General features: G+C 36.0%; 2 protein-coding genes across 3 annotated transcripts in view; both read left to right on the top strand.

Annotated features, from left to right (window-relative positions):
• Positions 1–1,710: 1,710 nt before the first annotated feature.
• On the top strand, positions 1,711–19,087 carry LOC145769638 (uncharacterized). Its single transcript, XM_082581311.1, has 16 exons — positions 1,711–1,833; positions 5,212–5,401; positions 6,091–6,212; positions 6,375–6,544; positions 6,925–7,182; positions 8,343–8,500; positions 9,020–9,211; positions 9,573–9,697; positions 10,123–10,241; positions 10,950–11,201; positions 12,697–12,851; positions 14,447–14,635; positions 15,125–15,316; positions 16,580–17,188; positions 17,416–17,685; positions 18,693–19,087. Exons 1-16 carry the CDS (start codon positions 1,760–1,762, stop codon positions 18,906–18,908), a joined length of 3,291 nt encoding a protein of 1,096 aa, XP_082437437.1. The 5' UTR covers positions 1,711–1,759; the 3' UTR covers positions 18,909–19,087.
• Positions 19,088–21,125: 2,038 nt separating this feature from the next.
• LOC145768743 (uncharacterized) overlaps positions 21,126–26,660 on the top strand; it is a 52,048-nt gene continuing 46,513 nt past the window's right edge. For both annotated transcript variants that reach the window (XM_082580324.1, XM_082580326.1), the window contains exons 1-3: positions 21,126–21,219; positions 21,769–21,958; positions 25,836–25,957. In XM_082580324.1, coding sequence (XP_082436450.1) covers positions 21,146–21,219; positions 21,769–21,958; positions 25,836–25,957 — 386 coding nt within the window. In that variant the 5' untranslated portion in view covers positions 21,126–21,145. The remainder of the gene's footprint in view (positions 21,220–21,768; positions 21,959–25,835; positions 25,958–26,660) is intronic.

The raw sequence follows: 26,660 nt of genomic DNA on the forward strand, positions 1-26,660 counted from the left end.
TGAGTTTTGCAAGGAAGGAGGCGATATGGAACTTACACGCGCCTGTGGGGTGGGCCTTTTTCTTCGTTATATACATTTAGAGTGCGATACTTTTGTTTAAATTATCGCAATAAATTACATTCAATATTTAAACTTTCACAGAGAGATTTGATTTATATTTCAATCAAGAGACATTGCCTGTAAATCGAACTATTACAGTTTTACTTATCCGTTTAGGCCTACCATCATGTTTTTCATATTTGCATATCTAATACTCAGAGTCCGATTAACCATGAGGCACACGAGGCACAGGCCTCAGGCCCCCAATTTTTTTTACATCAGTACCGTAAGCGTAGGTAGTGAAAGTTGTTGTGTGTAACGATTGCTAAACATAATAACGATTCCGAATTGTCATGCTTCGGCGAATTTCGCTTGAACGCGTTCGTTTCACTTGAAGTCTTGAACGCGATCAGGCGAAGGATCGTACCAAACAACCAGACAGGAGGAATCGCTACTGGTAGACACTTATGCAGAGCCTAGACGTTATGAATGACGAATGCCACTATTCAGCTTGTTACTAGTGTTACATTATTCCTAAGTTGGTTTCTTATTATTGAGTTTGTTCCTTCTTACTCTGTTCTGTCTTCGATTGCCAATATGGGCCCATAAACTTAGCTTTGTCTCGGGCCCCCGTGTGCCTTAATCAGGCCCTGCTAATAATCCAATCCAAAAGTATAGTGACATACGCAAAGACCGTGAGAGTTTATATTTCACCAACAGATAGCCTCGGCTATTTTGAACTTTGGTTAGACCATTAATTTGCATTAGGCTACTCTCGATAAAGAAATGACAAATTATATCGACCGCTTTCCTCCACCGATGAGAAAATTCTGTTATCGTTGTCTACGTAGAACATTATATGCGAAACGTCAAGAGTGTTTTATCATGTTTTGTGTTTTCAATACAAAATTTATTCGAATGAGTAACCTATCTGCTACAAACTAAAAAAAATCTCCTCAATGCAAGCTGAGTATGGTAGACTAATCTTACACAATATGACTTACTGGTTATAATTTGCAAATGGGCGTTTTTTCAATTCGTTTTCGTTTCGATTCGAACAAAATTTAGAATCCCCCCTCCTTGAGAAAATCCTGCGTACGCCACTGCCTAGAGCTATCTATCAACTCTCACTGCCACTAAATTCTGCACATCATAGCCATATAGAGACAATTAATTAAACTACCATTCAACGTTTTATAGGCAGAGAAAACTTTTTCTCGAGCCGTAGAAAATTTCATTATCAGATCACCGCTTCAATGCGTGATGGAAATCTACAGATAAATCTGCATCAGGCATTGCATTGAAGCGGTGATCTGATAATGAAATTTTCTACGGTTCGAGAAAAAGTTTTCTCTGCCTATAAAACGTTGAATGGTAGTTTAATTAATTATTTCTGAAAGTTCCTTGGTTTTATATTATCTGAACCATATAGAGACGTAGCCGAATATGCCATTGCCATAAATTCATTCCTTTGTTGAGCGCCCAACAAGAACACCATGCTAAGAACACCAAAATAATTTTACTAACATTTTTTATTAAAACAAATAAATTCAAGTGGAAACAGCGAATTAGTTAGAAGACCCTCATTTACATGAACCATAGGACTTATCCATGACGTACAGCAATGATCATTATGACGCCACAGTTTAAAGTAGCAGTTGAAAGAAACATGAAAAATAGCATTTCATCAAATTAAAAACATGTGATCCCATCAGCCGACATGTATCTGCTGCTTGTATTCCCGTACCTTCTTCTTTCTCCTCTTCAGACCAACGGAGACCAAATCGATTACCAGTAAGTTGACTATTAGATTAAAATGAAAACAAATCAATAGTTTTTGGTAGGTTTGGTGGACAAATTAAAAATATTAATTTTCAAACACTGTTTTATCGATGCGTATTTTAATCCTTTTGCTTTTTCTATGTTTTCCTTTTGTTAGTGCCAAATTCGTGTGTTTACTCTATTGTTTTCTTTTCATTTTCGATCGCAGTAAAAAAATTGAATTAAATTACTTTCTAAGTCTAAACTTTAAAATCGTTTGACTATAGGCCATCACTCAGAACTGTATTTCAATGAAAAACATTTATGTTGCTAAACAGCGGTTTTCGTCTATTTGCACTCGTCGCCGCAACTGGATGATACAAAAAATTAAAATCAATAAGATATCAGTGCAACTAAATCGAAACAAACAAATAATTATATTTTAAATTGACAAAAGTCTATAATTGTTTAAGATCTCAATTTTCTTTTTTTTCTTGTTTTCTCTTTATTTTATTGCATGAACAATAATAACCATGATACGTTAAATACTTTAGTTTAAGTGTAAACACGATAAATATTAAACTACCGTCATATGTCTCTTGGCAACCGATTGTAGCAAGAGTTGAAAGAGATAGACTCCAGGTTTCACCCATGAGGCTGGATTGGGCTACTAGTGAGTGCTCAGTCTTGTGCTGATAGCCGGGAAGAACGCTCCTTTCTTCAGAATGAATATTAGAGATACATCTTTTTGGAAATTATTGCAGATTTTCTAACGTGTGTAATAATGTTGGTAAATTTTGTTTTCACCGTTAAGTGTCCGATAACATCGTTTTTCTATTGGCTTAATATCCTAGTGAAATCTCTCACCGTGCTTCTCACTACAGCTACCAAGATTTTCTTGAAAAACATCCAGATGAAAATATAAAAAATAAAGTTTTTCAGACATTAGACGACCCATGTTTTGGTAACACTTGAGTATTTTTCCACCAACTCTTTGAAATTTCGGTTCCATTTGTTTTCCAAAACTCCACCACGCCTCGAGATACTAGCTACTTTTCTGTTTTCTGTTTCATTCTTTTTACCAAAATTTTAAACTTTAGCATTGCGCTTATCTGTAGACCTACAGTCCTCCTTTATATTTTGCCAATTGATGGTCTGGGAACATTGAGCCCATTTCTTGACAAACTCGTCCTTGAAAATTCAAAACTTTTAGAAATCGTTTTACTAAATCTCAGTTGATAATGAAGTGGTTGCAGTAAATGTTTTTTTATTTCGGTTTAGAACAGACTATAGTAAAGTAAATTTCTAGAGTTAGTTTTTCCAGTGTCGGCCATTGAAATTTCTGATAGTGTTCACCGTCAGCTTTATGTTCCATAAGCACAAAATAGCAAAACTATTTTGTGTAACCACTCTGGAGACCAAGCAAAACTCTAAACATTTCAAAGTTACCGCAAACATATCACTTAAACTAAGCGAATCTGATTTTAATGAGCTGTTGCTTGACATTTTTATAATCTTCTTTTATCTGTATTGAATAAGCAAGTGAAAGTGACGGATATATGTTGCCATTGTGAAGTAACACTGTTTTGAGACTTTTGGTAGAACTGTAGCCTAATGCCACTGAATAGGATCACGATCTATTCCAAATGCCTATTTCTGTAAGCAGTACTCTAAAGTCATTACCAAGCAGATTCCACTCATTTAGCCTGAATGTTAATTTAATTTTTTTAAGATTCAGATCACGTATTAAGTCATCCAATGTTTTGAGCTGAAAGATGAAGTTCCGATATTGTTGGTGCATATTCTGCATCGGTGACTGCATTTTTGCTTTTTTTTTGCTGAGTCTTCACTGAAGTATGTTAATTTTCTATCTAAAATAATGCAGAATAAGTACAGAGGCAATGTATGACAGTATACTTGGATATGTCATAGCTTTTCTTCCGCTGATCTTGCAACACTTCAATACTTTTAACACTACTCCTGCCAACCCGAGTATACTTGGGCATTGTGACGTCATTTTTGACGTCATTTGATAATTAGATAAATCTGGTCTTTTTGTTTGCCAAACTGCATGAGTCTGACTGTTTTTGAAAGAGGAAGACTTGTATTGTCTAAAAGTTGAAAGAAATTACTAGGTTTGTATTTAAATTTCATCTGCAATATTCAATTATTTACAAAGAATTGTCATTTTTTGTAAAAAACTGTCATTTTTTGTGCAAAGTGATGCTTATCCAGTTCTTTCCTCGCATATCGCGTCAATATCTCCGTGACAACCTTTGTGCTGCAAGTGTAGCACTTGCCTGACATCTACCGGTAAAGTTTATCGCAGTTTAAAGATTTTTTTTCCGATATCTAAACGGAAGCAAAAAAAGTAAAAAAAACACAAATTTTTTGTGTTTCAAAAAACACTAACTTTTTCACAACGAACACTCAACCATCTTTCAAGATTAAATTAACAGCTGCCACAGAGTCCATGTGGTGCTCACTGCACATGGGTATTCTTGATTGACAATGTCCATCTCAAAATATAGTCTAGAAGCTGTTCACAAGGCCTGCTTTGTTTCTTTCACAATTTTATATGCGGTGTGTTAACTGCTGATGTAGCATTCACATACACAACAAAATCAATCCGGTAAATTTTCTGAAAAAAGAAATAAAGCACTTTGTTTGCCAGATTTTGCACTGCCACATGCTCATTCACTTTCTCAATCAATAAGACGCCCGTTTACAATATGATAATGCTGACAGATAATGCTAATTACAAAAAAAAGGAAATCATTGTATTTTGAAAACGCTCGATCATAGAAAAAAAAAATGATAACTTTTCTAAAATCAGCGTTTGAAAACCATAAAGACACACAAAAAAATGTAGCCAAACAAATTTTTCCTTTGAATGTTGTTACGCAGTGTTATTGACCTTTGTATACTTAAAATGTACTTTTGTTCTTCATTTTGATCTAGTTGTACAGGTGAGTCCCAATGGACAAAAACCGTGGTTCTGCAAGACAAATTTTTAATTGTAATACTGTTGTGAGTGATGATAGCCTCGCCAGAAATGTTAAACCTATTAAAGTTACTTTGTTTTGCATTTTACTGACAAGCTGACCTTGTTTCGCCATTATACTGACCGTGTTTCGCCCAACCTCATGGGCGAAACACGGTGTCTATCGCTGTTTATCTTTGCTACAAATCGGCTGCCGAGAAACAAACATAACTACCATCAAATATAACTGCTACCACTGAAAACCTTTGTTGTTCGAAATCTGTTTCTGGGTTTTCTGATAAAAATTTTGAGCTTTGTTTCGTAACCAATGTATAGGTTTGTAATCAACTTGGAAAGTGAAAGTTTTATTGGTGCCAGCTGTTTTGTTATCAATCATACAAATATTTTTTTTTTAATTTTTCGTGCAGGTCACGTGATTTGACGTGGGAGGCAGGTGCGTCAGGGAGGGATGTAGTGGAAGCCACCATTCAGAAAATTAAAGCTTTTTCCGGCGTGTCGCAGGATTTCTCTATTTTGAGGAGATACGCTCTCATGGAATCATCATTTGGAGAAGATGAAGAACGCGTTGATGCAAATCCTGGCGGAGGAATATGGCAGGTAAATAAATTAAAGTGATATTCAATTCCATCATGGCTACCTAAAAATGCGGCTTGATTCGTCACATTTTGCAGATTTTGATTACAGCTACTGGTAGTGACATTTTCTGAGTTTTATTTTAACTTTTTGCCGTCTCCTAATGATATAAAAGTTTTTTGTTGCCTTTGGGAAGCTGTAGCAAATGAGAAAAAGCAAGTTGAAAAACGTTGAATCAGACTTTTATTCAAAAATTAACAATCTGACTAAAATCTTTGAAATCAAATTTTCTTTGTTTTTCAACATCTGAGAATGAACCTATTGTGTCAGCTGGGGAAAACAGTAAAGAAAGCGCTAAAGTATAATTTTTAGAAAAATTTCTTTAAACATTTGCCAAAAGTTAGCAAAAACTGGAAATTTCTGCAAAATGTGACAAATCAGCCCGTATTTTTACGTAGCCATGGTTCCATGCTGGTATTTCTTGGCCTTACTATGTTAAGGATAATCCACCTCAGTACATAGTTACTCTGAATCCATTCCGTCGTTAATTGCCATGCAAGATTAAAAATCATTTTTAAACAGTAGTTTATGAACTGACATGGTATCGGACCTATATCTTCTAATTCAAAGTCGGACACTTTGACGAATAATTCACCAGTAGCCGGTTTAACGTGTTTGTATGATAAATCTTTCTTGCATATTCTTTGCATTAGATCGATCCTGATGTCCACAATCTATCTTCCATCCTTCCCATGAGTCCAGCTATTGCCACTCTCGTTAATAGAATGGAGGAAGTCTTCAATATTGAGTGTTTGTACTGCGGATACAACTTCAGGTTAAAAACTACTTGGCAAAAATAACTTCGCTTGTTTGCAAAAAGTGTATCCATTTGCGGATGCACAAACTCTCAGTAAAAATAAAATGGTGCAATGCCATCCCACCCAGCAAATATTAATCCAGCCAATCAATAAACAATGTTTCTATTGTTCTCCGTCAGCACACCCATGGTATCGGGACTGGCCGTCCAGGCATTCAACCAGTTCAAGTATGGCCCCAATACTCCAGGAGACATTACAAAACAAAGCGTTGCGTGGGTTGATGAGTACCATCCAGGTCAAAACTCCTCTAACTACACGCAGGTCATCAACTCGTTTAATCAAGACGAAGGTAAATTGTGTTTGTTTATTGTTATCCATTGTATTTAATTGAACTTTTTAATCTTTCATCATCATCATTATGTTCCTTCCTCGTATTGAGGGTTGGATACAATGTGCCATTGTTTGAGTTCAGGTTGTTTGAGATAGAAGCAACAAAACGCTGACAGTGACGTGTTTGAGACCGAAGCATAATAGCAAGCAAGTTGAACAACCTGGCACCACCGCGACACCTACTCAGTATTTGATGTGTTCCTCTACAGAAGTTACCCAGCAAACACAACTTATCCTTTTCACATTAATTTTAACGTCAAGTCGATGTAAAAGTAACTGTGTTTTTTTATTGAGAAATTCTTAGCAAGCGCCTTTAATGTTTACTTTTATGATGAAAAGATAAGTTCTGTGATGTTGACTTCAAACTCGATCTGTGGATTCTCTTGGACGACTCAGAGGACATTAGTGATGAGGACTTTGAAAGTCAGTTGAATTTCACTTCTGCACTTGCATCAAAGTTCAGTGTTTCCAACTCAATAATTCAGATTGGTTTTTCGGTGCTATCAAACAACGAGCACGAAATTCACTTTTGGTTCAACGAAAGTGACAGTTTGTCCTCCTTGGAAGCGGCTGTGTCGGATACAAAACGAAATAAGCGTAAGTACACTGTGTGATGTGTAACCTGGTTGGTTTCGAATCTTTATCCTCGGACTGGCAAAGCTTTGATATGTTATTCCTGGTAGTTTCGCATACTTGTAAAGGCTTTTGACCCAGGGCCTGTTACCGAGATTGACAGAGTGAAGTTTTCCGATTGTTGAAATGTTGTTGCCCTTGAATTATTCCATTCACTAGGTGCCGTTGAATGGAGAGCAGTCCTGAAATGCGTTGCTCAAGCGCACACCCCTAGAATCGAACCAGCGCCGCGTGATCTTGAGCCGGGCTCGTAATCACTGAACTAACGGGTCAGACAATTTAATAAAACACACAAGTAACTAAGCGTTACTTTTCTAGTGGTAACAAGTTATTGCACAAGCTTTGAACAAAAAAAGAATTTTCTTGCATGAATTAAAAGTAAACGTTCGACAATCTTCGGTTTGTGCTTTCGAGATAAACATGACAAAAACCATTCCTTTCCAAAATTCGGAAGTAAAATGGTTGGAACGCCCGGTTAATATGATGAAAAAACAAACAGCCCAATATGTAGATACTAAACTCATGTTCAGCAAACATTTCGAAAACTATACTGCGTTCATCTTCAATGCTATAAATGTCTTTGCAGCGCTGAAGATGAAGACAGTATATTTTTTGGAACGTTTGCTAAGCATGAGGTTAGTATCTACATTTTGAGCTTTTTATTTTTTAATCCTTTCCAAGTTTTTATAAATCTGATGGTCAGGTCAACAACCTAAACTAAAACTAATCTTTAAAGTCTGTAGGCTACGTAATGTTTTTTAATGATTGCGAAAGCGACTTTTGTTTAGTTTAGCACTTTTTTTTTGCACAATTTTTCAACAATTTAAAGGAATCATAAAGCTGCTTAGCAGTCTGCCTCAATTAGAGAAACTATCAGCATGCGATCGTGTGAGACGTAATAAACAACTGTTTGTGCACGCCAGCTCACAAGGATTGTACATCTTTCTTCATTAATGGACCTACTGGTTTCTCACATAGGCTACAACAGCTGGTACTTACTTCGAAGTGCTAGACTAAACTAAACTAAAGTTTCTGGAAAAGGGTAAGGATAATTTATCACTCCTTCTCCCATAGCAGTTCCTGACCCTAGTTTGAAAAACTCTAACAAAACATCTTCTCTTTAGTAAATCTTCAAACGGACGAAGCTTTAAAAGACATCGCGAACAATCGCTTCGCCACTAACAATGGGGGGCGACCTACCCCTGACAAAGACCTTCGACGCGTCATTGTTGTCATCACAGACAATAATGTTGATGATGACATTGAGACAGCAAGTCAAGAAGTAAGTTGGTAGCTTAGTCGGTGGATTGAAGACGCTTTTCTTTATGTTTAAAATACTAACCAAGTAACCATCTTAATTTTTGGCTTGATTTGCAAGAAGCCTATGGGCTTTCTGACATTATAAAGAGCGTTAATTCCTACACAGCAAGATGTAAACAACATTATTGCATTTTGGACAATGCCACAAACAAAAATACTCGACTCAAAGGGTTTCCGTGCCATTGACATGAAGGATTTATAGTCAAAACTTTCACGTGATATTCTTGATGTGATGTCAAATACAATTAGAAGAAACATTGTAATCATGGATTCTAGAATCAGATAGCTGTAGTTGTATAGAAGGGTATAAAGATAACTCCAGATAAACACAAGGATATTCGTTTTCAGAATGAGGATCTGCGATCAGTACTGATTTAGTATGCGTCTACAAGTATGCAAAACTGCAAGAAATAATCAATCAGAGGCTTTCTCAGTCCAATGATAAAAATTCAACGAACCAATCCCAACATTTTTTTGTCAGGTTGAAGATTCTAATACAAGCGTCATAGTTGTTGCCATCTGTTCGACTTGTAACGAGACAAAATTGAACCTGATGGCTACAGACCCAGACATCAATCACGTTTTGACGTTCGATAACTACTACGAACTTGATCAGGACGAAAGCAAAACAAAAGTTTATGAGCAGATTTGTGATACGGTGTTTGCTCATTCGGTGAGTTCAACATGAACGTGTACACGTATATTGTGGAAAAGGCAAGATATGAGGCGACTGTGGATGGGTATCTAGGCAAGACAGCTAACGACAGGTCCTTAGTAAAGGGGGAGAGAAAAATTGACTTTCTTATCTTTTACTCAGCCTAATCAATTGATGCATTTAGAAAAAATAGGGATTGAGTTTTCGAAGGATTGTAAACTTAGCAGCTTGTCTGAAATATTTTAGGGCAACATGACTGCAAATGAGTATCAAGGTTTTGTCTTAATCTACAAGAAGAATAAGCCATGAATATCAAAGTTAACCGCAGGATACAAATAATGGTTTTCATCTGACCTAGATGACAGTCTGTGTTTTCCAGATATATGCACACATTGAAACTTCTTTGATTGAAAGCGCTTCTACTTATGCGGACCATGGCAGTTTGATTGAGGATGTCAAAAACCAGTTCAGTCTTCAATGCTTCGATTGCGAAGACTCGGTCAGGTGGGTTGCGATATCCAAAGGTGGTGTTCAATCTTCTTTCTAAGGTTTCAAGAAAATAAAAATTGTAGTGTATTTGATCACTTGGTGTCGCCATTGAGTCAACCGTAGTGAAGTCAATTTTGGGGCGGCTAATGTCAATTTTTTTTAATCTTTTCACGTCATCGAACGTTCGATGATGACATCTCGAACATTGTTAAATCACTAAAAGTATGTTCGATTGCTTTTGGCTTTGTTGAAAAAGTTTCATAAACTAAAATAGCTTCAAAATTTTAACATCTGAAAGTTTTGAAACCAAACAAAAGTGTCGTTGGTTGGTTTTTTGATCATATGAACGCTGGGAACATTTTGTTTTGAACTGTTTTTATAAAAGCCTTTCAATTCAAACCTTTGAAACGTCGACTTTGACCTTGTGTTTGTTATTCCAGTACTTCTGTCAAAAACACACTGTCGGATGTATTCACTGCCAGCAAAGTGATCAGTTCTGAAAACAGTAAACAATTGAAGCGAGAACTGATCGCTTGGAGTTCCGAGCACAATGATGAAGGTATCGTATTGTTACGTCATTTAACTGCATTGCTAAGTCATACAAACTACTATATTTGTGAATATTGACAAGCGGATTATCTCGCAGTGATCATTACATAGTCGTTTTTATTGTGATAAACGTTCACACTGGTCTTTCATATGAAAGTTACGTTTGTGAAAAATTACTTACAAAAGCTATGCCATGAGAAACCAAAGTTCAAAGTCTGTGTTTGATTGATTGATTGATTGATTGAATTTTTATCCTCGGACTGGGAAAGCTTCTTGCAGAGCTTAATCCTGGCAGTTTCGCATACTTGTAGAGGCTTTGAATCACTGACGCAGACCCGGTCACCGAGATTGACAGAGTGAAGTTTCCGATTGTTGAAGTCTTGTTGCCGGGGAACTATTCCATCCATTAGATGCCGCTGAATGGAGAGCAGTCCTTAACGTGCGTTGCTCAAGCGCACACCTCGAGAGTCGAACCAGCGCCGCTTGATCTTGAAGCTTCTTCGTTCCAGAAGTGACGCGCTATTGCTTTTTTTGTTTTTTTTCATGCCCTCTTGTCTAACTGCCGAATGTTTTTGTTTAATTTTGTTACAGAGTAGATTTCAATCAAAAGTGGTACTACAAAATGGTACTAAATAGGGGATGAATAATATGCATCTTCATGTGTTGTCTTTCAAAATATAAATTTTGCAGGTTGTTAAATTTTCAATTTAATTTTCAGATTGCTCAACGGAATTGAAAATGGAACTTTGGTTTCTTCTAAATGGGGATTTCTGGAAAACTGAAATCGATTTCGAGCAACAAACTACTTTCGTTGCTGACCTCGTCACCAAATTTACAATCTCTCCCACAACAGTACAGGTTGGCCTCTCTGTGGCTTACTCCAACCGATATCATGTTTATTTCAATCTTGACCAATACTCGACAGTTGGGGATCTGGAGACAAGCATTCGAAGTACTAATCAACCTACAAGTGAGAAACGTTTGTCAACTTATTTTCTTTGTTTAAAATACTGGTATATCCATTTCTGAAATGGAGTTTTTGATTTGGAAGCAACACTAATACCTTTATCAAACCTGGTAATTACAATGGTGTTTACTGAGTTTATCGATGACTTTTTGTTGTGCTAGTCAGTGGCGGCTCGTGCCAATAGCCTGCAAGGCTGCAGCCTATCCTTCTGAAATTAGTGAACATAAATGTAATGTAAAACAGTTTTGCAGCCTATCCATTAAAAATAGCTATAACCCACCACTGGCGCCATTTTTTTCATTTGTTTTCAATAAATGTTAACAACAAACAAGTTAGTGTTCTTTCTCTTCTTCTTCAACAGATTGATCATGTTTGATTAGCTGTGGCCTCCCATATGTACTGCCTCCATTTTGTTCTGTCTTTTGTTTTTTATTAGTGCTTCCGGCATGCTTTTTATTCCTGTAATTTGCTTGATATTGTCAAAATATTTCATTTTTTGTCGTCCTTTTGTTCATTTGCCTTGCATCCTCCCGGTCAACATTGAATTTTGCAAATTGTTGCTTCTTGCTATGTGTCCGAAATATCTCAATTTTCTGAGGTTGATGTTGTGAATCAGACTCCATTTATCGTCTACTTGTTGGGAAAAAAATTCATTTGTTTTTCTTTCCATCCAGCTGATGCGTAATAGTCTTCTGTAACACCACATTTCAAAACTTTTTAATGTCACGTTTTTTGCATGTCCAAATTTCACATCCATATGTGGCAATGGGGAAAACGAGAGTTCGTAGCAATCTTAATTTGTGTTGTTAACAATTTACCTCTGTTTCCACACCGTTGTAAGTGATGTCACAGTTGCTTTTGCCATAGCAATTCGCCTTTTAATTTCCGTGCTATCATAGTAAGTGTCAGATATGACACTGCCAAGATTGAAGATAGTAACAGTTCCGTTACACTTCCACCGACCAACACTATGTCGTCAGCATATCGAAAGTCTGTTGACATTTTTCTTTCAATTTTTCACAGAGCCATCAAAATTCTCTAAAATTTTTCTCATTATGTGATCAGTATATCGATTGAAAAGATAATGCTGACAATATACTTCCCTGTCTGACATCTTTTCCAATAGAAAACTACTCAGTAATGGAAAACCATTGATGAACTCTATAAAGATTATTTCATTGCAATTATCAAATTTGTTAAAGGAAGATCTGTTGCTACTTTAAACAAAACACTATAAACGTAAAATTAATAGCAGTTTAAATTATTACACTGGAGATGAAAACAGTTGTTTAGTTTTTGAAAGATTTGCTTAACATGAGTTTACTTCTATATTTTGGGCTCTTGCTTTCCTTATTAAATTGCAGTTTACTTTCCATAAAATCTTTTGCTCAGTTGGCTGGGTGTAGATTCTGCATAGATCATAGCACATACATAGCATCGATCCTGCACCTCATAACAAGTTTCATGCAGAAATAACTTTTGACTTGTTTCTCAACAGATTGGAGGGAGACGGGGAAAGCCCTGCAGGATATTCTGGACAGGGGATTCGCCGAAGAGTCCGGAGCTCGAGCTTTGACCAGCTTTGTCCCTCGCGCTGTCATCATAGTGACAAATGGAAACAATCATATCGATTATGTCGATCCAGGGAGAAATGTGAGTATTTTCATGTGTAAAAATGTTATCACAACGCAAAAAAGCTTTGTCTATCTATATCAGGTGAATGTTCATCGATCAAAACGGGTGTTTTGCTGCAAAACATTCAGCATGACATTGCTGCCGTAGAAAAACCGTTCATATTAAATCAATTCGGTTGTAATTCTTAACATGAATAATAACTTCATTAAAGTGCGTTCCGTTTCGTTTGTGTTTTGACGTAACGCATTCATTGCTTGGCTATTTTTTTAATATCTTTTTGTGTATGTTTGGTTGTCAAATTGCCAAAATGTAGTTTATGTTTTCATATCATCGATATTTTTTGTAATATTCGTAACTTTGTAAACTAATTATCCCATCCGTATCCAATTTAAAGAGTGATTTCAATTTTTGCAGTTGTATATAGACATATTAACGTTCTCCTCTTTGTATTGAATTTAATGATCACTTTACAAACGGTTTACAAAAATATCTTTTACAGCACATAAACATAATAAAAATCATTCAAAGTTGGCTGTCAAGCTTTTACGCGGCATTTCCTATTCACCTTGCCATGAAATCTTATTAAAAGCATATAACTTCAGTTTTATCGACATTATATACATGTTGTGATAACTTTTGATACGTTTGTTTTGCTAAATGTTTTTAGATTTGTCTTCAAAGTAAAACAGTAAACAGTATTGACCAATGCATTTCCGTTGTCATAGTAATTCTGTATTTTGATGAACTTGGAAAAAGACTAGAGTTAAAGATAATAAAAATTCTGCATGAAAAACCACCCAACTAATTCTTAGGTAAGCGGCAATCTTATTGAAGATTAAGCAGACTCCACTCATTCAATTTGCATATTCACTTTGGCCACCAACTTGATCTCTCGTATTCACTGACTTTCTACCTGTACTTTAAATGATTGCACCAGATTATTTAATTTAATTTCAAACACAGTAAAAAGGATAAAAACCAAGCTTAATTCTAAATATTGTGACCATTAGGAGGATCTTAACTATAGGTTGCTAAATTGTAAAGCTGGTTAGGAGGGTGGCAGCTACAACGTCGTGTTTTTCCTGCAAATGCGTAATGGCGCTTTTCAATCGAACCATTTGCAGGTTAATCTATGAAATAAGAAATTCATTTTGTAAGTGATACTTTTCACGATAATCTTTCATTTGTTCCAGTAATCTACTTCAATTTTCAATACAATAATGCGAGCGAGAAGAGATCACAGCATGCATTACTAGCCTATTGTATACCAATATGATCACAGCATGTATTACTATAGCCAATTGTATACCAATAAAAGAAAAGTACAGTTTATTGATGAAAATCGTGATACATGAAAAAGTACTTAAACGAGTATTTTTAGAATTGGCACTTGAAATTTATGTAGATACAATTAAAAAAATATCCAATTAAAACTAAATAAATTTGTTACTCAGTGAAGTTCAAGAATTTTAAATTACCAAGTAACTGGCAGAATTGCATCTCTATGTTACAAAGAAAATCATTTGGCAACTCCATCATTATTTCTGGTTTCATTCTGATTTCTGGTTTTGTTGAACTGGTTTTTGATGGAACGATTGTTTGATGCTTTGCAGTCATATGAAGCCAATATATCTGTATATGGAGTGGCTATGGGAGACTATGTTAATGATACGGAGCTGGAGGTTATGTTATCACATCCCATACGAAAGTACAGTTATCATTTGTACGAGTTTGACAAGTTGGAACTCTACTTCATCCCGGAAGTGTACACTTCACTATGTAGATCTCCAATTCCACTTTCTGTGAGTAAATAGATGGAGTTGAACAGGTCTGAAAAACTACTTCTGAGACATAAGCTTCGCTGTTTTTTCTGCTTTGAATTTTGGATCACTGAGGTAAATCGGTCACTGGGGCCGGAGATGCAAAAGTTTTGCTCTTTGAAGGGCTGCCAAACGAAAGTCTGCTTTGGGTCTGAATTAATTCGTCGACAGCATGCGGAGAGATTCAAATTATAGTTGCCTGTTTTTGTATTTTTTTACCAGTTTAAATTGTGTGTGCTTCCAACTTAAATTTGGGTATAGACACCGTAGTTAAATGATATATTTTCAGTATCTTTAATCATTAAACTATTCAAATTTTTACAGGCGTTTTGCTGGATTTCGCAGATTAATTACTGATTGGCACTGTCATAAAAATGTCCTGAGAGCAATCTGACCGTCTTTAAATTTTTCTACCTTCCAATCAACTTTGGCATCTCTTAATCCCAATAATATTGACATTTTTCATTCCAGTCTGATCAGGAAATGGAACTCGAGTTAAAGCAGAATGTTGAACGATATTTTTGGTCAAAAGTCGTTCTAGAAAAGAATCTTCAAATGACCATCAAAGTAAATGAAGCTGGAACTGCTGGAAAAGCGTATGTGTCTGTTGCTGTAACGGAGCCAAATTCGGTTTATTATGACATATCGATTGATCTACAACAGGTGAGGCAAAGTCTTGACAATTGAAGAAAGTTGATATTTGTCAAAAACTTTGTTACTTCTAAGTTGTACCAGTAAACTTTCAAATAGGAAACATGAGACTAAGAACAACCTAACAAAATTACTAAATTATTGACAAAGTTATTGCAAACAATTATTAGTTGATTTGATAAAAGAAGATTTACTTAGAAATTGATTTGATAAAAATCAAATTGTCTACAAAATAAACTTTTGCTTACAAATAGTTTAACCATCAAACTACAGTACGTACCAGTACAGTACAGTACCGTACCGTACTAGTACAATACCGTACACAATTTTAAGATTAGTTTAAAATTTCAAGCTGATGTAGTTTTTTAGCTTTAGTATCTTTAATTGCTCCGTAATTGACATGAAATCATCTTTTTATTGGTCACAAAATCATGAAATTCAATAAAATAATGCTTTGTTAAATCACGCTTTGAAGTGCTTGGTTTAGAGTGCTAAAAAAGGTAAATTGTAACAAAAATACTTAATAGTCGCCTTTCTCAATAACATGAAGAAAAACTGGAATTAAAACTGTTATTGTGATTTTATAAAAAAATTCTTTCATGAAGCTATAGTTGACCTTATAAGCAAACGAAAATAAGCATCAACACTAGATTTATGATTTTACAAAAACAGTTGAAGCATTTTAGAATAGAAAAACGACTTACTCAAACACAGCCGGATATCTTGTTAGATAGATCAATTTTTAAAAACCGTAATTGCTATTGTCATAATAATGACCAAGTTATTATTTCCCAATATTGCAAGCAGTATGTGTATTAGAACATATTTGTGGCACGCGATTATTATGTATAGTAACTTCAATTTGTGTAATTATAATGTGATACCGTATGTTTAAAATTTCAATTACAGTCTGCAAGTAGCCTCGTCGTGTAGTGGGTCCTAATTATTGCACGAGATTTCACCAATAACCAATAACCATATTGTACTAAAGCGTAAAAATTCAAACTTACACTTAACTTTTCATATCTGTAATAGATACCTTAAAACGTAAAACAATAAGGAGTCTATCATAAAAAATCTACCAGTGTGTAAAATCCATTATAACATTTAAGACTCTTGGAAATTAACTCGCATTGCAAGATATCCGGCCGTGTTTAAGTAGGCCATGGAAGAAGAATACTTGAGCTTCTACAAAATAATGAAATTCACTAAACAAGTAATTTAACTACATGCACACCTTGTTGATCCGAACATGACAGAAATTCCGTGTTTCAGGGCACAGCATTCCCGGGGGTCGAAATAAGCAAACTGGTGGACAGACATAAGGGTCGTATCCAAGGCATCGAGAAGTGGATTGTTAGAGATGGAGTAGTGACTGTTTACATCACTCTAGTTTCTACAACGCCTACAATGGATGTAACTGTTTCAGTCAAACCTGTCGTGCCACCATCAACGACCGTCAGCAGTGTTGATTCAACAATTAGCGCTACCACTGCTCAGGTGACTTCCGCTCAGAACAATGGAGGCAGCGCGAATAACAATCAAGAAGTTTCAACAACAACTCCATCAGTTAATGGAAACTCCGTCTCTGAACAAATCAATGCTGATCCGAACTATACATCGGACAATACCGGTTCCAATGATTCTGTGATAGACAGCACTGGGTCAAGCGATAGTGAGACCGATGATAATGGGGCTAATGACACTGGGTCAAATGTTAGTGGGCCAAATGATAGTGGGTCAAATGACACTGGGTCAAATGATAGTGGACCAGACAACAATCCTTCTACTACAAACTCAGATGTGTCTGTGTCGATGCACAGTCAAGCTGTTTCTGGAAGTTCAAATGAAAACAATGCAAATGTGGATTCTCTTTCAGGACTGGTAAGCACCCTTAGAACGTTTGGATAGCCACAGAAGATAAGTTTTTAATGAGAATCAAACTTTTTTTGTGGTAACTTCATTTTTTAACTGTTTAAAAATCCAAAATATACCTATCATACGAAGAGGATTTTCATTGAAGTGTTCAAGGCGGAAGGTTTCAGACGGATCTTTGATGTCATAATTATCGCTATCTTTTTATTTGATACGTGAGGTAATTTATTTTGCAGGCGACAGAAAATTCAACCATATCATCCAATGACAACAGCGCCACTTCCACTATAGCCGCAACAGAAGTTGTTGACGATAAAGCCCTGCCGTTAGATGGTGGAGCTAATATCGCTGGGGCCGATCCTGGTGAGGCTGAACGACAAACAGGGAGCGGCTCCAATTCCTCCTTGGCGGCTTTATCCGTGATCCCTGTGGTGGTGTTTATACTCTTACTTGCTTACTATCGTTCTAAGAAAAAGAAAAAAATTGACCCTGCAATGAGAGTTGCGGTAAGTTAAAGGCAGTCCTGTTCTTCATTCTATTTGGATTCTTAAGAAGTTTGATTTTATCTTTCTGTCCTGATAGCTCTCGCCACTACCCACTGGTGAGGGCCCTGGTTTGACGGTTGATAGGTTTCGGTTCGACTCCGCTCTGAAACGTGAGGCTCTGTATATGACAAGGCACTTGAGTGGCGTCCATTCGACAATAGCTCTTGATTTCTCTCATGATTTTGAGTAATAGTACGCTGCTCTAGAAGGAAATGCCTACAGACCTTTTAATGGCTATGGCCTGCTGAACTGTAAACTGTTGTGCTATAGTTTGTCACTTCACTTCGTTTCTTGAAATAGACAACAGACCCAGCAATCGTTGTCTGGCGATTAATTAGCTATCGAAGAACAGCGCGCCACGCTTTAAAAACACATGTAATCGTCTTGTTTGATTGCATTGCGGATGAGTGACAAATGAGTAGACAATGGATGCATAAGTAGCTATATTTTCCTACAATGGTAAATTATCTAACCATGGTAGAAGTAGTTAGTCATGAGCACAGCTTAACAAATTGTTGTTGCATGTATAGAGATTTTCGTCAACATTGAAGAAGTTTACATAACTGAGCAACATTTTGAAAAAGGCTTTAAGCAAAATGTACTGCAAGGTGTTGCTGCCTAGCCAACTTTTAAACTAAAAACCTCATTTTGGTCTCAAGCATGTTATAACTTCGCGTCTTATCGCTTCTACCTTTTTCGTGACCTCTGCTGTGTTAAAGCATTTATTGTTTTGTTGTAATTGTTAGAAACAGAAGTAACTGAATTGCGCTGAAACCAAACTAATGTAATCACTTGAAACAATAAGGTCGCTCAGTAAAGAACCTTTAAGTTTATTTAATGTTGGTATGTTTTGGTTCGATTCCAGGTGGGCTCATGCCAGCGCCACTGTGAAAGTTGCTTTTAAAAATGGAGACTTATCCACTTTACGTTCGCTTTAATTCAAAACAATGCTTTTTGTGACTTCATAGGCGATGGAAGAAGTGAAGGAGGCGATGGGGAAAGCTAAATCTGATGAGGCAGAGCACATTGACCTCCTGGCGCTGGAAAGCAAAATAGAAGCAGCCACAGCAATGCAAATCAGCGAGGAAGAACTAGTTGAAGCCAAAGACACGTTGACTGATCTGAGGCAGCGATTAAGCAGCGGACAAACTTCTCAAGAAATCAAAAATTCTGAACTTTGTTGAAGCTTCCTCCATCCACACTTGTCAAATGCTTTAAATTCGTTTTTTTAGCACAATAACTGCAAGATTTGTTGATTATTGTTACAACGACAACAAATTTGTTGATTTATTGGGCTGTTGTTTCTTTGAATACAAAAAATGTTCTAAAAAAAATGCAATCATTGTGCAAAATCTGAATACATTTGTCTGCTGGCTTTTAATGGAACTGCGCTATTCAAGAAGTAGGCCGAGGCAAGCTTCACTTGCATGTGGCTGTGTTTAAAGTGTTCAAATCTTCTCATGTTTTTTATGAAATTTGGTTTGAAATTTATTTTGAGTATTTTTACCTACACAATTTTATCCTATTATATGTAGCCACCCATACAGTTTTAAAATTGCATGTAGTCCACAATGGCCAATACAGCAATTGTAAGCAAGAAAACAGTCAATAGCGTTATATCAGGCTATTGCACAAGTTGTCACCAATAACCATATTGTACTAAACGTAAAAATTTAAACTTAGGTAAACATAAATTTTCATATTTGATTGATACCTTATAACGTAACTTAGAAGTCTATGATTAAAAAATGCACCAGTGTGTAAAATCCATTGTAACATTTAAGACTTTTGGAAATTAACTCGCATTGCAAGATATCCGGCCGTGTTTAAGTAGGCCATGGAAGAAGAATATTTGAGCTGCTTAGACAAATGATGAATTCACTAAACAAGTAATTTAACTGCATAACAAAGCAGTCAACAGTGTTATATCAGGCTATATAAGGAAATCGGTAAAATGCCCGTAGAAAATGTTATCCAGAATATAATCTTTCTTGTAAATATCTAGGTAAAAATCCACAACGGAAAATATCCCCTAAAAATCATATGAAAAATATCTCTCCAAAATATTTACGAAAAATATCGAAAAGTAAAGCATTGCGAATCGCAACTGCCCGCTGTACTAGTGAGTGCTCAGCCTTGTGCTGATAGCCGGGAAGAACGCTCCTTCTTCACACTTCATCATGTTTAAAAATAAATAACTTGCATCTGCAGCAACTTACTGAGGAAGTCTAAATTTTGTCTTGTCTTCGAAGATCAAATATTTTATTGACCAACTCATGCAATGCCTGCATGATATAAATAATATAATAATAACAATTTTTATATAGCTCCACATCCACAATCAAACTATGCTCCTGGGCGCTGTACATGACAATGGTGAAAATTAATACGGTACATTCAGTCATAATGTTCAGTGAAATAGAGCGTTTTCAAGCGAGCTTTCAATTCAATTAACTTTTCAGCTTCTTTTACACAAATAGGCAAACAATTCCAGCAACTGGCAGCAACAACTGGGAAGGTGCGATTTCCGTATTGTGTCTCACATGAAGGGTTGCACAAGAGCAATTGATGTTGAGAACGCAAAGTTCTAGCAGGTTTATAATGAACAAGCAAAGTGTCCAGATAGTTTGGAGATATCTGACCAAAATCTTGCCTAAGTGACCGTTGAAAGCTGGTAAATGGTACAGCATCTCAACTCGGACTGGAAAAAGGTTCAAACTAAGAAAGCATTTTTTTTAGGTGTCTTGCTGATACACAACAATGTGTCCTTACTGAATTTCGATCCGGTGTTTGGTGAAGACTATTTTCATGGTAAAATTTTCTTGTATTTTTTTTTTGATATCAGATCTATGATAATTTTTCATATCGTCCTCGGTCAAAACAGATTTGAACGACATTTTCGTTTACATTTTATTTCAAGTTTTCTTGTTTGATTGACTGTTAGGAAGAGCGTGGGGGCAGCTGCTGGTGTGTGTGCTTTGTTTTCGTTGTGATGTTTGATAAGTGAGTGTAAAATATACAGAAAAACCAAACTTTAGGAACGAAGTTTTGTTTTGGAATTTTATTCTATTGCTTAAATTTTGTTTAAAAATTAGTGTGGGAGTTTTGACCTTGATGATCGCATGTTGTTTAGGTGCATCCACACGCTGTAGCTTTTACATGGATGAACGTTGTGTCTTTTATAATAATAGTAGGCCTACGTTTGTACAAAATATTGTATGTGAAGATATACTGAAGAAAACTTGATTGATTGACACTGAGTAAGTTTCTCACTTTTCTTCCTTGCCTGCTATTGAGCTTGCAAGGAATGATTTGTTACGTCACAATGTAATGTGACGTCGATCGTATGCAGCAAAATTACTGGGTGGATAATTTTGCCTTTCCATGGGAAAACCAAAAGAGAAGACGCAGATGGCCAGCGATGAAACGCTTTCTGTTTGCGCTTCTTGTGCTTTTGCTTTTCGCCCGGGGGAAGACAAACAGCGTCAATTACACGTAAGTTTCTGTGTTTTGAAAAAAATTATTTCACTGCAAGAAGGTTTAACAAACTTCTACAGTAGACTATTTTTTAAAACTTTTATTCTACTACTGACTACAAGTGACCTGTGATTTATACTTTCACTTTGTTATTTAAATGGAAGCTGAAAAATATTGCCAAAGTTGCCCTATTATCTCTATACCTGTTGAATTGCTGCAAAAAGTAGCCTTTACCTGAGTTGACACCAGGCTTGCATATGCCTCCGATAACTTACTGTACATTTGAAAGTCATAAACATTTGTTTACCTTTCAAAACTTCAAATAGATCAAAAATGAACTTAAACGTTTCACACAAGAGTTCTCATTCCAAAACATTTTTATGCAATTAAGCCATAGGTTGCGCATGGAGAAGATGGTTGTAGAAGCTGCAATACGCAACTTTCTGGTATGCCAATGAACGTGAAAAGTTCCAAAAACTGTACCAAACCTTGCTTGGGTAGAAATGGTATGGTACGTACGAAAACTAGCCATTGATACAAACGGAAGATCATTTTCTTTCCTTGCAGTTCACGTGATTTGACGTGGGAGGCAGGTGCGTCAGGGAGGGATGTAGTGGAAGCCACCATTCAAAAAATCAAACGCTTTTCCGACGTGTCGCAGGATTTCTCTATTTTGAGGAGATACGCTCTCATGGAATCAACATTTGGAGAAGATAAAGAACGCGTTCATGCAAATCCTGGCGGAGGAATATGGCAGGTAAATAAACTAAGTGCGTTTGTGCTTTGTATTTTTGATTGATTAGATAAACTCTAATTGACTGACATTTCATGCACAGACGTCATAACAGTGGGGCTACTCCGTTACAGAGCACAGCCCTGAAAAACTGCGACAGTTGGCTGAAAATCGTCAATTATGGAAAATTTCATTGACGTTATTTTGCAGCCAACTGATGTGAAATAATATTATTGCCGACCTTTGTTACGATTATGGTAGTCACAAACAGCAGAGTGTGCTGAAAACAATTAAAATCCAACTCCCTACTTTTAATGAACATTGACGGTACAAATCATTCTGAAGAACGTTGCGTGTGGATCAGTCCATGCCAAGTGAAGCAAAAAAAAGAGGAGTTTTTTGTATATCTTTGAATAGAGATTTTCTGAACTTATAAAGCTCACAACCCTGTGATAAAAAAATAATATATTTTTGACATTCGCCAAGAATTGAGTAAGTTATGATATTTAAATTTTGTTGATATTTAGGTTAAGTTTCAAAGTATTTGTTCTAAAATTTACCTAAAATTTTAATAAATTGATTATATCTGAAGCTATTAAATTTATTTTTTTTCTGATGGCATCAGTTACAATAATAGCCTACACAAAACGAACCTAAACATTTTCCAACTTTAAAACCCTTTAACTACCACGGGCTCTTTAAAGAGCCCGAGCCCTATAATATACACACTGTTTACAAACACCATAACTCTGGTTTTTGTTTGCCAAACTGCATGGATCTTACTTTATAGAAAGAGGAAGACTTGTATTTTCTAAAAGTTGAAAAAAATTGCTAAGTTTGTATATGAAATTTTTCGGCAATTTTCAATCATTTACAGAGAATTTTTATTTTTTGGGCAAAGTGAAGTTAATGCGGTTCTTTCTTTGCATAAAGCTTAAACATCACCGTCACAATGTTTGTACGGAAAGCGTAACCCTTGCCTGATACCGGTGAAGTTTATTGCAGTTTGAAGATTATTTTTGTAGATATCTAAACGGAATCGATAAAAGAAAATCAAAAAAAGCAAAATTTTTGTATTTTGTCAGAAACTTTAGTCATTCAAGGTATTTTCCAAAAAAAAGCGAAAATTTGTGAACATATTTCTAAAGACTGTTGAAAATGCAACAACTTTCATGTATTGATTTTTTTCTGGCAGTTACCGTTCTCAAAATACAGCAGTTCAAAATCAAAGCCTTGCTCAAGCTAAATTCTGAAAAATGCATCAAAAAAAGCGTGGCAATTAAAGGGTTCAGTAAATATTTTAATATTCCCCTTATTTTTGATTGCACTTATACAGAACAACCTTTCAAATATCATATCTTGAAAGAAACAATATTATATATATATATCAACATAATTGCAATCAATTGTTATTCTTAATGTAACGCTGCTAACATGCCTCATTGAGCCCAGTTGGAAATGTTCTGGCAGTTCAATTTCGTTTCGAATTTCTGTTGGTCTCAACTACTTCGACTTTATGTTTAATGTTGAAACTTTTACATTATCTAACGTGGAAAGTAACCACTTTCACATCTTGCTGTCAATCTTTAAAATAATGTTTGTTTCACTCTTATCTTCTCTTGCTGTCAATCACGCTGCAGTATATAACTTTATAAATTTCCTTTTGTATATTATTTGTTCCGAGGATGCGCATTGTCATGATGTGCGAAACGTCAGTGAAACCATAGATCAACTTGTTTGTCGTTGCTTTTACTTTCGTCACATCAACGTTTCAATGCAATTATTGCTAGAAACGATGAAACGATGAACACCCAAACTTTTCAACATTCAAACAAAATCCAATAATTAAAAAACTATATTTATTTGGGTGTTTATGAAATGATTTAAACAACTTTTGAAATACATGTAAATTAGTGTGAAAGTTTGTTGAAATTGTTGCCACTTAAGCAAGGCCTATGAGAGGGGGTACGGAGAGTACGGCATGCCCTTGAGGGCCCAGGCCTGTGTTTGTTAGGGGCCAGAAATTGTGGTTTTATACTTTACGTGCAAAAATGTTTGGTTAAAACAATCCTAAACGACTGATTTCAAGCATAAAAGTTATTCTTTAGTCCTGGGGGCCCGTAATCTAGCAAAAGGGCCCAGAAAGGTAATCGATGGCTTTGCGAGTAAATTGGGAGCCCAAATTGGTAATTCAATGCTTTACGTATAAAAATGTTCTATTAAAATCACCCTAAATTAGATCATAAAAGTTAGTTATTCTCCTGCGTCCTGGAGGGGGAGGGGCATAGTGTAGCAAAAGCAGGTTTGAGAAAAACCCGGGCAAAAAGCCCGGGTGTTTTTTTTGTGTTTTTTAAAAACTATTTGACAAAGGTAGTTCCACGCTTATTTCACTTCAAAATGACTTTCGGAGTTAGAGCAGGAGCCGAGAATACTTTCGGAGCCGGAGTCAAAAAAAGTGACTTCTCTCGTTCACCTCTGCTAGTGATGGGCATGTGGTGAATGCAAAAGTTAATGAAGAAAGGTTAGGATTGGCCAGATGATTAACTTGATTATGTTTTAACAAGATGTTATGTTTGAGCCTTGGTAGAGAGCTTGGCTTGTACCAGATACATATAACACTCAGTAACGTTAACGGATTTAACATTAAACACTCAAGAAAAAAAAACATAAAAAAACTACTAAATCCAACGTTTTCGACACCACATAGTGTCCTCTTCAGAAATACTTATAAGCTACATCTAAGAGAACTAAAAAAAAATGCATTTAAAAATTTTACATTAAAGATGTACAATAGGCGACACCTCTCAACAGCAGTATAGCACCATCAACAACTGACACACGAATTCAATGCAGGATACACAAATTGGCGAGAGACAGATTACATGATATGCACCACACAAAACAATAGTTTTATTGCCGCCTGATACCATTATTGCGCACAGATGTCCAATTCTGCAGTAAAATGTTGTGTGGTGTGCAATACGCCTAAGCAAACATCACACGTTTTTGCCCAAGACAAAGGGGACCCGGAGTGAGAGGGGGCCCGGAATGACTCTTCGTACCCCTAGTGAAAACTTCTCTCAGAGGCCCTGCACTTAAGATGTTTCTAAAGTGCAACGGCTAGATTTCTTGACTGATTCTTTTTCATTATAACTTTCACTGGCTTCAGATTCGTCAGAGCTGGTGTAAAGCCATGCTCAATATTTTATACAAAATAATCTTGCCAATAACTTGACCGTGCCGGTTGACTAATTGTCACGATTTCTTTCTATCTCTTACCAGGAAAAAGACTTGGAAAGATTCAATGACGTAGTTTAATGGGTCAAACCGAAAAGCAGTCAATTAAATGTCGAATAATTCTACTAGTGAAATGATAATCTGACTTCTTGAAGAACTTTAACGAACGGCTTCTCAAATAACTCTAATTTTTGCATCAACTACCAATCCACAACTCTCATAATCAACTTATAAGAATCACCATAATAATAAATACACAAACTACACCACTATTTATAGTTGGCTGTTCAGTCCAGTAACTTCGAGAAGATTACGTAACGTTGCATCACACGAACTCATCGTTTAGTCACGTAGCATTGAAATGTAAACAACAGAAGTCTCTAGAAGGTCACGTAGGGAAAATGATTCCAGAAAAATACACGTTACATAATACAGATTTCGTAATCAGAGGTTACTTCAGGTCATAACCGATAATAATACATCGCACCAGAATTCTACAAACAAAACAACAACGCTCGTTTAAGATACAAAGCAAGCCATCGCGAGGCATTGCACCTTGATTGTGACACTAATCTTTGGCTCAACTTCAAGGTAACGACTTTCTAGCAATGTACAATACTTTTAGTAATTTTCGAAAAACAATAAGAAACTATTTTGTATCCAGATTAATCTAGACGTGCATAATCTCTCTTCTGTTATCACATCATCTCCACCACTTAGCACACTGGTTGCACGAATGGAGCACGTGTTCAACATTGAGTGCTTGTACTGCGCAGCCAATTACAGGTTAGAAAGGAATTCCTTAACCCTATCTTACTACGAGCTGTTTTCGTACACAGAAAGTACGTCACGGGCTATCTTAGCCCCGTGCTAATTAATCCCTAATAACGGGAGCTATGAAAATCACAGAGCCAAAATATTTTACAAGATAATAGCCATGTGTATTGTGCGTATAGAACTTAAACTTTTATCCAACAAATTTTTTGAAATAAAGTGTTTGAGATGAAGAACCGTCAGAAAGTCGGTTTTTATTCTACTTTCCCAAAAATAGGTTCAAAATTGAAATTTTTAAATTATAACATAAAGTAATGCTAAACTAAACAAAAAATTACTTTTTCTCATACTTATAAGGTATTTTTGGGCGTTTTTAGATTTCAAAGTAATTGCACTAACATTTGTATTGCACTACTAACATATTATATAACTAGCATTGCACGAAAATGTCTAGCCACTTAAGACGAAATGCTTGTTGCGAAGGGCAAAAACGAAAAAAATTAGCAGTTTAGGTTTAGAAAATTCGCAAAGAATAAAAACTCAAAGTCAAGAAATTTCAAATTTCTAGCATATTTCCTTCTGTTAAATATTTCAAGACTAGAGTGGGGCGTCCTCATAAAGCCACGTGTCGCTACAGATAGGGTTAACAAGTTGCCAATATTTCAAATTAACCTTTCATCGGCTCTGATTGCTCGCAATGTGTTTCTTTGCATTC

This window comes from Aplidium turbinatum, chromosome 4, assembly GCF_918807975.1.
Source record: "Aplidium turbinatum chromosome 4, kaAplTurb1.1, whole genome shotgun sequence".
NCBI classification, from domain to species: domain Eukaryota; kingdom Metazoa; phylum Chordata; class Ascidiacea; order Aplousobranchia; family Polyclinidae; genus Aplidium; species Aplidium turbinatum.

Bases quoted from the DNA above. Each gene is read 5' to 3' on its own strand.
- LOC145769638 (XM_082581311.1), top strand. From the start codon at position 1,760: ATGTATCTGCTGCTTGTATTCCCGTACCTTCTTCTTTCTCCTCTTCAG. The intron at 1,834-5,211 runs GTAAGTTGACTA...TTTTTCGTGCAG, and splicing joins GGAGACCAAATCGATTACCA to GTCACGTGATTTGACGTGGG. The intron at 10,242-10,949 runs GTATCGTATTGT...TTTAATTTTCAG, and splicing joins TTCCGAGCACAATGATGAAG to ATTGCTCAACGGAATTGAAA.